This window comes from Strix uralensis, chromosome 2, assembly GCF_047716275.1.
Source record: "Strix uralensis isolate ZFMK-TIS-50842 chromosome 2, bStrUra1, whole genome shotgun sequence".
NCBI lineage: Eukaryota > Metazoa > Chordata > Aves > Strigiformes > Strigidae > Strix > Strix uralensis.
The window spans coordinates 126,237,340-126,251,980 of NC_133973.1; the positions used below are offsets into that span (position 1 = coordinate 126,237,340).

General features: G+C 44.5%; 1 protein-coding gene across 1 annotated transcript in view; it reads left to right on the forward strand.

Annotated features, from left to right (window-relative positions):
• The window catches only part of MAML2 (mastermind like transcriptional coactivator 2), a 79,621-nt gene extending 65,132 nt beyond the window's left edge, over positions 1-14,489 (forward strand). Inside the window, exons 6-8 of the mRNA XM_074860794.1 lie at positions 839-1,042; positions 4,168-4,279; positions 9,762-14,489. Of these exons, the coding sequence (XP_074716895.1) occupies positions 839-1,042; positions 4,168-4,279; positions 9,762-10,744 (1,299 nt within the window). The 3' untranslated portion in view covers positions 10,745-14,489. The remainder of the gene's footprint in view (positions 1-838; positions 1,043-4,167; positions 4,280-9,761) is intronic.
• Positions 14,490-14,641: the final 152 nt, after the last annotated feature.

Sequence of the window (14,641 nt, forward strand, 5' to 3'; positions counted from 1 at the left end):
AAATCCCATGTTCATTGTCATCCTGTATGTGCATGGTTTGAGTCCCAAAGTACCTTTCCCATTGCCTTCTGAGATGACTTTTTGCCATCCCTTCCTCATGAAGCTGCACACAGGGAAGCGGAAGCGGATCTAGATCCCTATTGCAAAGACCAGGGGAGACCCTAAAGCACTCTTCAAAGTCCTGTCCAATTACACATTTGTTTTACCAAGGAAGTTGATAAAGTCTAAGCCTATTTAATCCTGCCACTAATGAGAGTCAATCAGGGAGGTGACGGGATGAATTAAAGCATCTAAGCAATGAACAGTCTAATCATATGCTTAACTTGAGGCATATGAATATTGTCAGTGGTTTTCTTTGCAAGATAAGCTAAGGTGCTTTCATTCACCCCACTGCGAAGTAACAACTTCTGTATTTTCTAAGAATAGGTGCCACTTCTAGCAATGAGTTTGTCATTTCTTGCTGCTGCTCGCCAGATGGTAGGAACCAGCAGACGCCAAGTTTGTTCCCTTGTGGTCAAACAAACTGCCATACGGCCTGGTGCAAGTTTCCCGAAAGATCCCCCAGGACGGCTCCGTTACTTCTGTTAATGTTTCCCAAGCTCCTGGTACAACATTGAGGTTTTCCACTGGAACCACCTGGCACATTTTCAGAGTCTTCCATGAGCAATGAAGTTACTCAATCCCCTTCTTATTTTGTCAAAGCCTTTGTATCGGTCACTTGTCCTGAGAGCCTGTGGGCTGTGGCCTGTACTTGAGCTAATTGCATAAAAAGGATTATTTCCTTTTCCTGATGCTTGTTATTATTTTCATCCTTCACAAGACATTTCTTCTGTTTTAGGATCAACACTCTGTGGTAGGCCAGGGAGCTGGCCCCACTCCAAGCTCCAGTTCTTGCTCAAATCCAAACACTGGAAGTGGTTACATGAACTCATCCCAGCAATCAATGTTGAATCAGCAACTGATGGAAAAGAAACAGGCTCTGCAACGGCAAATGATGGAGCAAAAACAACTCCTTCTACAGCAGCAGATGTTGGCAGAAGCCGTAAGTTTTCTAATTCCTTATTTTACATAGAAAAGATTATCATAGAAACAATAGAAAAGAAAGCTAAGACAGGGGGAAGAAAGCCCCTAAAACTTAGAGGTCATTTTGGCAATGCCTAGATCTTCTAGAATGTGCCTCATATTTTTCAGCACTTTGCTAAGCCCTTTTGAAACCTTCGTCAGTTTATATGAAACAGCTCAAGTATCCAAGCTACTGTGGTTTCATTATAAGAATAGTCTAAGCATATGCTTAATTTGAGGCATATGAATATTGTCAGTGGTTTTCTTTGCAAGATAATCTAAGGTACATTGCTATGCTATTTCGACCACAGGGGAAAGCTGACTTCCAGGCTCTGAAACCTAGACAGCATGGTATAAAGTGCCTTTGTGTAAACAAGGATCAGGTACATCAATTGTAGTGTTCAACACAAGTTTGTGTGCTTGGCTGGGATCATACACAAGTCCTCCTTTCTCTGTTCTTCTTTTTGCATTTCCAGATATTTGTAGTCAGTTCTCTCTCCCTTGGTATCTCAGAGGCCAGTTGGGAGTTTCTGGTCATTTTATGAGGCGTGGGGGATATTTGTGGTCTTGTTGGCAGTGATAAGTGCTAGAACTCACCAGTTTAGTTCCACGGAGTCAGCTGAAGGTGCTTCATGGACCACCATCCAAGGCCAGTGCAACAGGGGGGAGTCCCAGCTGCCCAGAGCAGTAACACATGCCCTCTGCATCCTCGTATTCACCGTTCCTTGGTAGCCCTGCTTGCCAAAGCATGGAGAATAGAGAAGTTCTGGAAGAGAATCTGAGCTTGTCATGTCTCTAAGGCAGGCAGAAAGCAATGTGGGTGCCCTGTGGCAACTAGGGAAGGGCTGCAGGGACAATGTTGGGGAAGGACGGAGGTGACAACCCACCTGCTTTGCTTCCCCCAGACTGCAATGACAGCAGACACGAAGCCTGTGGCTTATTTACCTCAACCTGCATCTCAGCCTACAGGACAGACCCATTCATGCTGGCCTGACATTTTGAATCCAAAACTTTCTTTTCCCTATAAAGATGTAGACTTAGAAATACTGACACATTTAGTGAATGCCATTCAGTAATTGAAGAACAACACAGAAGTGGAAAAACATTCATGTTTTTGTGGGAATGTTTTCAAAACAAAAATTATTCCATTTTTTATAGCGAATATATTTTTTTTTACAGATTTATTTCCATTCCAAAAATACAATTGGAAAGCTTGAGTTTGAAATTTCAGATTTAATTTGTACTATAAGGGAAATATTTGTTGACTTTTTAATTTATGCAGAAGAAAACTGAAGTTTCAAGTCAGCTCTACATGCTGCAGTTTTCTGTCAGAATTTTTAGCAGAACGAAAGGCTACTTGCTCAAATAGCTCTTCTTAAAAATAAATAAAATAGAAATTAAAATCACTCTACAGAATGTGTTTTTTTCATCAACTTGCCTTTGCTTTTGTGTCATGTACATAGAAATAAACACAAAGCCTGCCTACATTTTTTACAAGTATTGCAGGATTTCCTGGGTGTTAACTTGTCTTTCTTCTTCGCAAGGGTTCAGGTCAAGCAGTATGTTAAAATAAGCCTTATAAATCTTAATCAGACCCCTCGCTCCCACAGTGCATTACAGAAATGCCTAAATACCGCAAGAAAGGCTCTTTTCCTAGTGTTTTAAAGTGCTCCTGGCAAAAGAAAAACCAGATTTTTCACAAGAAGGTCCGTTTGCATGCTCTTTTCAGGCAGAAGATCCCTAAATTACTCTGATGGACTTCCATCACCAGCCAGAGCCTGACTCTTTCCCAGTGATGAGCTGGTTTGCCATTCTGGCAGCTGAGCACGAAACCCAGGCAGGTTGCAGAGAAGGGATGAAGTCTGCCAAGCAACTGCCCAGTAAGCAGTTTACTAGATGATCTTCAAAGGTCCTTCCAGCCTAGGTGATTCTGTGATAAGCACAACTCCGGAAGGCATGTGTGCACTGGCAGTGACCTACCAGTGACTGAGATGGTCAAACCCATGTTTTCCTACCATGGGGCACATATCCTAAGGAGTCGTTGCTCATGGGTGGGCAGTAGCACTCTGGAGGCATCACACTGATGCTGATGAGAGATCTGGCGTTGACTCCAGTGAATACGCTTTCCAGATCTTTACAAAGGCAGGGCAGTTACTTAGTCAGATGCCAGTTCAAGGACTTGGATTTCTATCTTCCCTTCACCAGAGAAACATCCCTGCAGGCCCAAAATAAAAAAATCTCCCCTACTAATTGGCTTTTTCTGCAATCTTTCCCTGCTGTCCTTCCCCCAGTGCTTGCACTCCCAGTGTAAGAGGAAAGACAGCACCATGTACATGTACGGGGAAGCACAGGGCAGTGGTGAGTGGCATGAAAACCAACCAGGCCAGCACTGTCCTTGCTAAACCCTGGCCATGCATCCTGCTAGCATCTCCAGTGAGGAGACACGGGGGACAACAAATCAAGGGGTTTGCTAATTTTTGTGGGAGCTCCTCCGGTGTAGGAGAAAGAAGGGAGTGAGGGATGGGTATGGCTGTGGATGGGGGTGACAAGCTGAAATCCTCTTTGCCAGCTGTGCACACTGAGAGGGCTGCGTTGGTGAGGTGGGCTGAATACCATTGACACAGTCAAGGAGCAGGTGTCGACCTTGCAGGTCTGGACCCTCGTTGCTCGCCATCTGCACCCCAGCTGTGTGTTTGGGTTGGACCTGGGTGTTTACTCTGCCTCTGTGATTTCTTTGAAAGCAAACCCAGATGCACAGACAGGGAGGGAGCCATGAGGAACCATCAGGCCCATCTGTCTGATAAGCATGGTGAGCAGTGTGGACGTCAGAAGACACTTTGTACTGCAGTGCTAATGTTCTCAGAGCCTGAGAACCTCTCAGTGGTTTTAAGGCCAGACTCAAACACAATAGAACCAGCAGAAAGGTTTCCATACAGACTTCAGTGGGTGATGGCACAGGTTCAGAGATGCCTCTCCTGTGGACCAGGCAGGTGAAAGAAACACTTCAGTTTTGTACATACTGAGAAAAGAAAGAGGTGGGCAAAAGACTGAGCCAGGAAAGCATAAGGAAAAGCAGATTAATATATTCCTGCTCTACTCTTCTAGGAGAAAATAACTCCACAAGATCAGCTGAACAGACACTTGACACGACCACCACCAGATTATAAAGACCAAAGAAGGAACGTGGTCAACATGCAACAAGCAAACCAATATCCTGGTAAGTGCCCATGAGCTAAATGAAACTGTTCCCTTCCTTCCAGCTGGAAGACCATCCAGAAGAGCCATGCATGCACTGATGACCAAGGCCTTATTTTCTGGGTATCCACTTACATCACTGCAGAGGCAGCGGTTGGTGGCTGCTGCTCTCCTGTAATATTTACCTTACTGTCCACCACCCACTGAGAAATGCTGGTGTATGATCTGGAGAACCAGCTGGTGGTTCATCCAGGCTGATGCTGCAAGTCTCAGACATGGGGAAGGAGGGGCTGGTACCCTTCCCGTTAGCACTGTCTGGGGCAGATGTGTGCCCAGATACTTGATACAGAGGTGTCCTCTTGACTATGCAACCTCACTCCATCCAGATGCTTCTCTCATGTACATGGTACATCTTGCTTCAGAGACTCAGATGAGAACCACCCCTCCCTTCAAATGATAGCTGAAGTACAGCATGAGGGCCCTCATACTGATTTTTAAGTACCTCACATGACATCATCATGGGCAACCAGAGCTACCATCTGAACTTTTGGTCTGTTTAATATGTCACGGTCATGGCCTCAGTGCTGCTCCACAAGCAGCATCTCAATAGATCAGTCAAACAGCAGGGAAAAAGCCCCTGCTTTCTGCCAGAACAGCTTAGGGTAGAAAATGCTAGTCCTTTGTTTCAGCTTTGTGCCCTCACCTCCTTGGAGAGTCTAGTTTTGGGAGCACAGGACTGCCTGGTTGGCATTTCTGGCTGTTCACCTTACTGGTTAGCTGGAGAGCAAAGACAGAGTAACAAAAAGATGCTGTGGGGAGAGAGGAGGTGGGGGGAAATGCAGCAGATGGGATCAAAGGATGTTCTTTATACTGCAAATTGTCTGTACATTTAAGTATAAAAAGGATCCTTTTCCTTCTAGTTTGTATGTAACACAGAGGAAAAAAAAGATGGTTTTGTTTATTTTTCCATAACTGTTGGCTCTGCAGATTGAGCCAGGGATCTCAGTCTTTCCTTCCTACCTGTCCTTTGTGGCAAAACTTTTTCAGCTTCTGTTATGATTTTAACGAGTTCCCAAGTGCAGCTTGCTCTCATGCTACCCCTCTGCCCAACCTGCTGGCCATGACACCAACAGCCCAGCTACGTGTGGAAGAAGGTTGGGCTGCTCAGGCAACATTCATGCACTCCTTTGCTTTGCTTACAAGTTCTAGCAGCGATAAGCTTGCTTCAGCCTGGAAATTGCTGCTTTCCAATGGGCCTGAGTGTTTATCATCTTCAGTAAATTTGCAGAAGCATCACTGATGCCAGTGTAATAACCCATGCTGAGGGCAATGCCACAGGGCAGAGAGAGCCCTGCTTGCTGTCTTGGTACCTCCTGTGCTCGTAAAACAAATGCTTTGGCAACCCTGACAGTTTGCTGGGGGATCCTGTGATTTGGTGTGTTGTTTAAAGGCTCATTCCTGGAATTAAATGATTAACTGAGATTCTTGGCTTTTACTTAAAACCAATCCGTTTCTAGCCCAAGAGAGAAAATGGAAATGACTGCAGCCACATCTGTGAAAGGCTCAAAAATAAGTAGATCACCATTGTTATGTGGCTCTTCTTGTTCTTAATCTGATGGACTCTTTGCCAGTCTCGTGGTATTTGGAGTCCCATCTCCTGGGTTTGAAACATGTGGGATTGGCAGCACTTGTCCATTCAAATTTCAGGTCCCCACTGAGTGAGCCCAGGGAGGAGAGCAGCTTTTCAGGCGAGCCTGGGAGAAAGGGCTGTGCTGGGAGCTTGCAGCAAAGCTACCAGATGGAGCGATTAGGAAACTCTTGCATAAGGGAGTAACAGCAGGGAATCTGTTCCCTTTTTCTGGGAATAGCTTTGCTCAGGTCAGGGAAGAAGAGACAAGAAGTTAAATAAAATAACACAGGGGCTTGGAGACACTTGGTTAAGCATTTTATTCCGCTATGCTTTTCCCCATAGTGCCATGTCACAGCAAGAAACCCCCAAGAAAAGAGCAGGTGAATCAGGCAGTGAAGGCATTTCTCTGAATTGCTGTAGCCTGGGGTGCCCAGCTGCTGTACACAGCACTGCTGGAGAAGACATTTCTTCCCATCTGGAAGAAATCAGAATGGAAAATATTTGCGTTAAAAATAAAAGGATAAAAATAGCAATACAAAAAAAGAGGAAGCTTCGTCTTTTGCACAACAAGTACAACCCATGTCCCGACGACTTGTGCTCTTTAAAGAGCGTGGCATTTGCAGGAGCAGTGCGATGGTAGCCCTGAGGGCTGCTCAACAGCTGGCAGGGTCACCCCAGGAGGAGCTTCATCCAAGAGGCAAGTGAAGTGACTCCACAAACTTGTAGTTCAGCTGGAGGGAGAGAACCAGCTCTCCTCAGAGGGCTGTTCCAGGTCTTTTGAAATGCCACCGATTTCTGTGCCATTCCTCCTCTTTAGTACCAGCATAAGGAAGCAAAGAATCAGGGCCCCCATCTCTATCACCCCTGCAAAATGATGTTACAGTATTTCCAAAAAGCAGCAATGCACAACCCACTAGCAAAGGCAAAGATGGGGGTAATCATGAGGCTGCCTGCTGAGCACTGATCTTCTCCTCTTCGTTTCCAGAGCTAAATTCAGTTAGGGGGCTCCCTGGGAGGACATGGAGGAGAATCTTATTGTCTCTGTGAGGGTAAAACCAAGCGGACTCCTCATAGTATCCCCTGTCCCAGGGACTGCCCAGCCTGGGGACAGAATTTAGATGCTTAAGTTAGGTCAACGTAATTGTTAGGACAGTTAGATTCTCTGTAGTCAAGTGTCTCCTGCTTAGAGCCAGTGTGTGGAAAAGCCTCCCTTCCAGAATAAGGTGAGCTTCTTAATTTAGGTATCTATTTTTATATTGATTTGGAACAAGCAACTCTGGTTGTGGAGTCACACTCAGTGTTAATAATGATTTGGGAAGAGATTATTTCTAAGTACTTAAGGAAAAAATGAGTCCTTTGCATCCATTACTAAATGGAAATAGCAAATGTATAAAAATAATGCAGAAAAGGCAGAAATATATGATATTTTTTTTTCAGTTCCAGTCTGAGGGAACTGAACATTATGGTGAAATTTCAACAGGAACATTATATTAAACAGCTGTTCCTAAACATAGACTTTTAAAATATGTATGCACATGATTTGTCTTCAAGAGTTTTAAAAGAGCTGGCTGAGAGGTTCTCCAAATTCTTAATGTCACTTTTTATTTAGTCTTGAAACTCCAAGGAATACTGCTAATACCATGACAAAAATTAAAAGAGTAAGTAGGTAATCGCAGCCCTAGTGACCTAATACAGAGCTCAGCAAAAATACTGGGGAGCTGATACAGCCTGAATAATACAGAATTCAGGACTAGAATATAATTAATGTCAGGAAATATGGACTGATGTAAAAGAATCCTTTCAAGCTAGCATGGTATTTTTTTCAATGAAACCACAACTTTGGTTGATAAAGGTAATAGTTGTTCAGGTAATGTCCTTTAAAGCATCTGACTTTGTACTGCTTATTTTGGTTAAGAAACCAGAGTGATACAAAATTAACACAGCACATAAGGAAATGGCTGATAGGTCTCCAGATATCACTGTGAACAGGCTGTGTGATTGCAACCAAAAGGACAAACACCGTCTGAGATGATGCTGAACAAGAAAAAAAGAGATGTGCAAGAGCTATTACTGTGATCAGCTGTGATGTTCAGCCTTGAAATCAAATGTTGAGAACTGTCAAGTTTTGAAAAGAGCTTAGAAGGACCAAAGGACTGGAAAACATGCCACAAACTGAGACTGATGTATTTGGAGAACGCTGCAGTCATGATTACAGTCTCAAAGCACCTGTGCAGTAAGAAGGAATTGATGGACCAACTAATAAAATTAATCATGCAGACTAATATATAATAAGATTTGATGATGAAGTCAAAGTTAGTCAAATTCAGTCTGGTTTTGTTGTATATATGAAGGATCAAACCAAGGCAATGTCCCATGTCCAACAATTGCTACTTGTTGCTACCTATGAAATAGCAAAGCTCCAGGGCTGTATGTTCCTCTACTCCCCCACTTGGAGAGGCGCCGGGAATTCCCTAAATGTGGTGGTAGCAAGCCTTTTCTCATACTTTGGAAGCCACCCAAAGTGGTACAAGAATTTAGCTTGTATTGAGCCATGTGGCAAGTATTTCCTCAGCTGACCCACACATTGTGTGAAGAAATATGTCCTTTTCTTTGCCTTGAACCTGACTTCTCCTAGCTGCACTTCTTGTAAGGCTTGTACTGGAAGAAACAGTAGCGAAGGGAATTAAGGTGTGGAGCAGCTGGCTGTGTGCAGAGGTGGGGTCTCCACAGTGCCATCTACACTGGCTGTGTTTAGAAAACATTTGCTCTTCTTCAGTCAATCATTCAGAGCCTTGCACTGCATAAGCAATCAGCCTGCATGGCATAAATGACTTATTGTGGCCTCAAAATAGAGACTATGTAGCTGCAAATCTGCCAAAGAAGTGAGCTTGTGTTGAGGTTTGGAGGCTGAAGAGAAGAGAAACCTCTCTTCTTATGATTCATTGGCAGATGTCAGGTACAGGAAAATCCTCCACTGGGCAGAATAAGCCACAAATAGTAGACTCATGCCAACTCACAACTTCTAGTTTTCTAGTGCACAAAAGGTGATGTTCATGTGCAGCAAACGCTTGCACATCAGTATCGTGTGGCTCCCTCATGGGCAAGCCAGCTTCTGCAGGGGCAGATGGCCGTAGCCCAGCTGGGAATAGAGCTTAGAAGGGGGCACGTGGGTGGCACTTGCCAGGCATAGCACCACGCCATGTCCTCGTGCCTGCTCAGCCACCACGCAGGAGGATAAGCAGGTCACAGACTGAGCTGAGCTGCTCTCCCAGCACCTGGCTGAGAGGGGGGTCTGAGTGCTGCAAATATGTGACACAGTCTTGGCTCCTGCTATCATCTGAGACAGGCATTTCCAGAAGGCATAGATACCACTGCTGTAGGTGCCTAAGAAAGGTGGAAGAGGGGCCTGATGATGGTGCTATTGTCTCTAGAGGGAGCCAGCATAAGCCATGCCCTGTAAGGAAGAAAAGTTCTTGATCTCCTGTGCCCCTGCTCACTTAAACAGGCTTTGTCCTGTCCGAAGTGTCTAGCCCTTCTATAAAAAAAGGCAGAAAAGTCTTCTTTCCCGTCCAGTGGTTTCTGTCTGTCCTTCCCTGCTTCAGTATTTCTCTTACAATGAGCACTGGTTCTGGTTTATCTGATGTCCTCTGAAGGGATGGAAAGACCACCAGTGGCTTCATATAGACCAAACCACCCTTTGGATGATAGGCATCTTTAAGGCCTTGAGCAAGTTCATGCATGTTCTCTTAAGAGCAAAGTATCTTCAAGAAATTCTGCTGCTAGAAAACTGGATTTTTAACCTGTTGGTATTTGAATGACACCATGCACTGATGCACTCATATTTGTTTTAACACTTTTGTTTTCTCCTTTCCAGGTGGTTCACCAGCTGTGAGTATGAGCTCCAATAACATGTCTTTATCCAACCCAATTTCAACTCATAGCATCATGCCCCAGAGCTCCAGCCTCATGTCCACCGCCGCTGGGACCCGAATGCCTTCTGTTCCTGCTGCTCGGAGTATGGGCTGCTACGGGAACCTTCCTTGCAACCAACCAAGTGCATACAACGTGACTTCAGGAATGAACCAAATGCAGCCACACAGAAACCAAAATCAAGTCCTGCCCAGTCAGAGTAACCCCATGATGTCTCGACAGCAAACCATGACACAAGGAAACAACGTAGCAGCTTTTGGGACGGGGTCAGTGGTCAACTCGCAGCAAGTAAGGCCAAGCTTGAACCATGGAGCCACAGGTATCCCTGCGCAAAGGCCGGCCAACGTGATGATCACGGCTACTGCCACTGCCCAGAATTGGGCCCCACAAGAAGCCACAGTGAAGCAGCAGGATGCACTGAAACCCACAGGGGTCCGTTTCCCCACTGGCACTCCATATCCTAACCAGGCTCTGCAACGCAACGTAGGCAACCAGCATTTTCCTCAGCGTGCATTGGCACCTCCGAATCAGTTAACAGCGGGAATCCAAATGAGGCCTCCTCTAAACCAAATGCACCAGACTCTAAATGGACAATCTGCTGGCTCACTACGAGGTCTCAGCATACGACCTAACCAGCTGAGAGGACAGACTGTGCCTACCTTGAATCAGCCGGGAACAAGTATGACACCTCCGTCATCTCTGCCATCAACCAGTTTCACATCTACCAACCAAAACTCTCGGGCTTACCAAGGAAGTGACCATGGTAATGACCTAGCGTTTGACTTTCTGAACCAGCAAGGTGATAGTATAGGACCTGCGCTCAACAGTGACTCAGACTTTATAGATTCTTTACTGAAAACGGAACCTGGTAACGATGACTGGATGAAAGACATCAACCTTGATGAAATTTTGGGGAACCACTCATAAGTGACAGTACCAAGGGTGAACCAGATGAAGAGGCAGTAAGGACATTAGCTTTCTCTTTAGATACCAACAACCTGCTTTATTAATTTACACTCCAGTAACTGGGCTGTCCTTTAAAACGCCATGTAGGGCAACTGCCCTGTTTGAAGAGTTGCTCTAGGAACAAGACTGAAGTCTCCCCTGATGAAATAATAACGTAAGTGATATTCACGCCTGCCACAAAGGAGTGAGAACACGTGAAGGGTCTGTTCCCCACACCGGTGCCCAGCACATCACAAACCCATCAGTTCTTTTCATGGGGGCTGCGGGGAAAAACGTGCTTAGCTTTCCACACACGCAAGTACCAGACAGTGGCATGGGTTGTGGAACATCATTTCTCTGAGTGCAAGTAAGAGCCCAAGTGGTCCAAAGCTCTTCAGTCATCGTGTTCATAGCCCTTAACTTCCTCGGGACTCCTCAACCCTGACAGCATCAGGCCCTGTGTAAATCTCATTGAGTTACAAAAACTGTTTACTTCTACAGAGTACAAACTCACATTTGCTTTCCCAATGATTTTGGTTTAAACCTTCTATGTTTTGTAACACCCAAAAGGGTAAGTGGTCTCATCCGAGGGAAGAAGGAAACAAATCACCCAGTGTGTTACTCAGTGTGCTCTAGCGTTTGCTTTCTCCCTTTCATCAGTGCTTGCAACAAGTATCAGAGGACACTACTGTCCTGCCAGCAGCACAATCACTTTGGGCATTGAGGGGAACACGAGATGAACTACACCAAAGCTCAGGATCCTCACTTTGCCACCTTCTCCTACCCCAGGGACTCCAGTGACTTAATGGACAACTTAAGTGAGAAGGGTGGTCACAATTTGACCTTCAGCGACTACTTTCACAGTCCAGCTTAGAGGAGGGCAAATGCATGAAGTGGCTCAGCTAAGCCACTATCTTCATTTTCATCTTAACCCACGGCGAGTGTCAGGTAGTTCAGCCCAGTCCTGTTCTATCAAATAGGTTTACCCCGGTAGAAATGCCAGCATCTCTGTCTGGGGAGAGGCTACCATTTTGATTGCACAGCATTTTGGCTCCACCCTGCTTTCCCTTTGCCATATAGGGGGAGTTGAAAGAAGTCCAGTGATGGCCCAGGTCCCCACAGCCTCCGCTGGGCAGAGTACAAGAGGCTCTTCCCCTGAAACTAGCATGCAGATCAGTTATAACCACGTGGGTTACTCACAGTAGGAGGCTACACTCAGCCACATCTGTGCTTGTAAATGAAATAGTTTTGGGGAATATTTCTGGGCACTGGACTCAATCATTGCCCTGAGCAATTTCTGTGCATCACTAGGGAGTTAACCTGAGGCAAGGACCATTCCCATAGACAGTTTGCAGTCACCTTGCCTTGGAGGCTAATAGAGCAGAGCAGTAAGGATATAAGTTGTTCCATACTGCTTGATCTCAGTGCCAGGGAGTAGTCTCGACTGTGTTAAATTTTCTCCTGTAGACTTGGTCAGTAAGGGCATCAGAATGAGGTGCTATGTCACTGTAAAGCAGCTCCACAGTGAGTCAGACAGGAGGATTCATAGATGGGAACAGATCTTGCAGTTCAGATGAAAATGTTGTTCTTTAAAATGATATGGTGCGACATGTTTCACAGCCTCCTCTGAATTAGCTAAAACTAGATGTGGCAAAGGAATACAATACCTATGTTCACATGCCTCAGTGCCAAGAGGCATTGCTCTGCCCCGTGTAAGCGCTTTATTCATCCTTGTTAGTGGCAGCGGGATGAGTAGACCACTTGACAATAGCCTCTGCACCTATCCAACCTCAAGAGAGGTTTTAATAAGGCTTTTCCAGCCATTTCACCTTGTCATTCCATGTGGGCACAATTTTTCATGATTGTTTCAAGAAGCATCATCACACAAACAAGCACCAGCACCTCCAGGAAAGGTGTAATGTGGGCATTTAGCTAGATATGCCAGTTGAGGTGGGCTGGTCCATGTCGCTGTTTGTTCCCAGACATGTTTTTCATAAGAGGGACGAGAAAGTCTGCTGAGGAGTCCCTTATGCTGCCCCAGCTGTTGATCGTTGCACACCCCTGCATTGTGTAACATGGGGGCTCAGCTGCCCAGAAACCTCCCTCTTCCCAGTTTTGGCTGGGGTGCATGTGGTCTCCTTTTGATATGCCAGTACAATTTTTTCCAAGTCTTTAAAGAGCTTTTCAGCCCAGGTCACTGGCACCCCACCTAAGTTTGGAGAGATACAGATGCGGTCTAACAATTGAGTCCCCTATAAATTGTGCAAAACTAGACTGAAATAGTAGCTGCACAGTTTAAAGTGGAGGGAAGCTTGGCTTATCTGTCTCACAGGGAGGCACACACCCTGTCCGTGAGCAGGTCAGTAGTGACTGCTGAAGCTCTGCTAGGAACAGACGACTGCGATGCCACTAACGTCGACGCTGAGTTAGTATCATCATGAGCAATGGGCACTGAAGTCTGGTAACTTCAACTACCCTCACATGCCATTGAAAAAGCCACCACTGGTTTCTGTATTAAGACCAGATTGTTTTCAAGATCCTCAAATGATGTAAAAAAATTGTTCAGCTGAGTTGGTCCCAAGACTTAAGGATATCATCCAGTGGTGGATTCAGTGCTGAGCTTTGTCCTATTGGCCTAACTCAGCCTGGAGTAGAGAAGACACTGGGCTGTGAGAGCCATCCCTGGGATCAAAATTTCATCCTGTCTTAAGTAAATTCAACAAAGGTAGAGGCCATTTGCAGTCCTGTAAAGATATGCCTGATGCAATTGAAATGTGAGCTTGTGAAAGACTCTTGGAACCAAAACTTGAATCCAGTATCATTTCTTCAGAACACTTGTATCTGAACCGAGTTAGTGTCTTTTTTCTCTTTCTTTGCAATGGCTAAGTGCACTACCCTTATAGTCTATTTTTCATCATTGACCGGGCACTCTTCGCAGTATTGGGTTGTAAATATAAAGAATTATTTGTTTTGTAAACTTTTGTAAAAAAAAAAAAACAACAAAAAGTAATAATATTTTGGTAGGAATAATAAAAATCATATTATTTGGGTTATATTTATACATATGTGAAATAAATATACTATCAAAAAGTTGTATTTTATACAAAAAGTCAGCGGTTACCTTTTGTATTCTATATACAAAGTTTTGTATGATACGATTGTTTATTTTTATCTGCAGACTTCAACTTTGGATTTTGGGGAGGGCAGAACGGGATCGTGGTAAAATAGCTGGGTCTGACCCCAAGCTCACTGAAACCAGTGGAGTCTTTCCATTGCCTTCACAGGGCTTTGAATCAAGCCTTTAAATAACCTTCAGATATGTTTGACATCTGAAGCTCTCTGGAAACCTCAACATGAAAACATTCCAGGTTTCAAATTTTTTCCCTGAAAAAGGCTTTTATTATTATTATTATTATTATTATTGTTATTGTTATTATTATTGTAACTCTTGGGAGGCAGGTGGGACCTATGTAACTGTCATGTCCTTGTTGCATGTATGTCTGCTTTATATTTTCCCCATATTATAAACCAGTGTTTCTCTATACAGACTGAAGGGAAGAATTGCTGTACAGAAATGTTTGTGTTTATGCATTTTTACATGTGGCTGTATATACCTCCTAGTACTATGCAGTGACACTTATTTGACTCCATTTATTTTTCACCTAAACATGAATAGTATGTTTTTCAGTAGCTATCAAAACTCTGCCAAGTAAATCAATCAAAATTATCCCGAGCGTCTCTTTTCTTAATATGAATTTTATAATGAATGTCTGTTTAGTCAACTGCTTGTTCATCTGAGTAAATTAAAATTACAGGGATATTTTAGGAGGGGGTGAGAAAAATGTGCATCTGGGAGCTTCTGGGAGCTCAGTCTGCCTC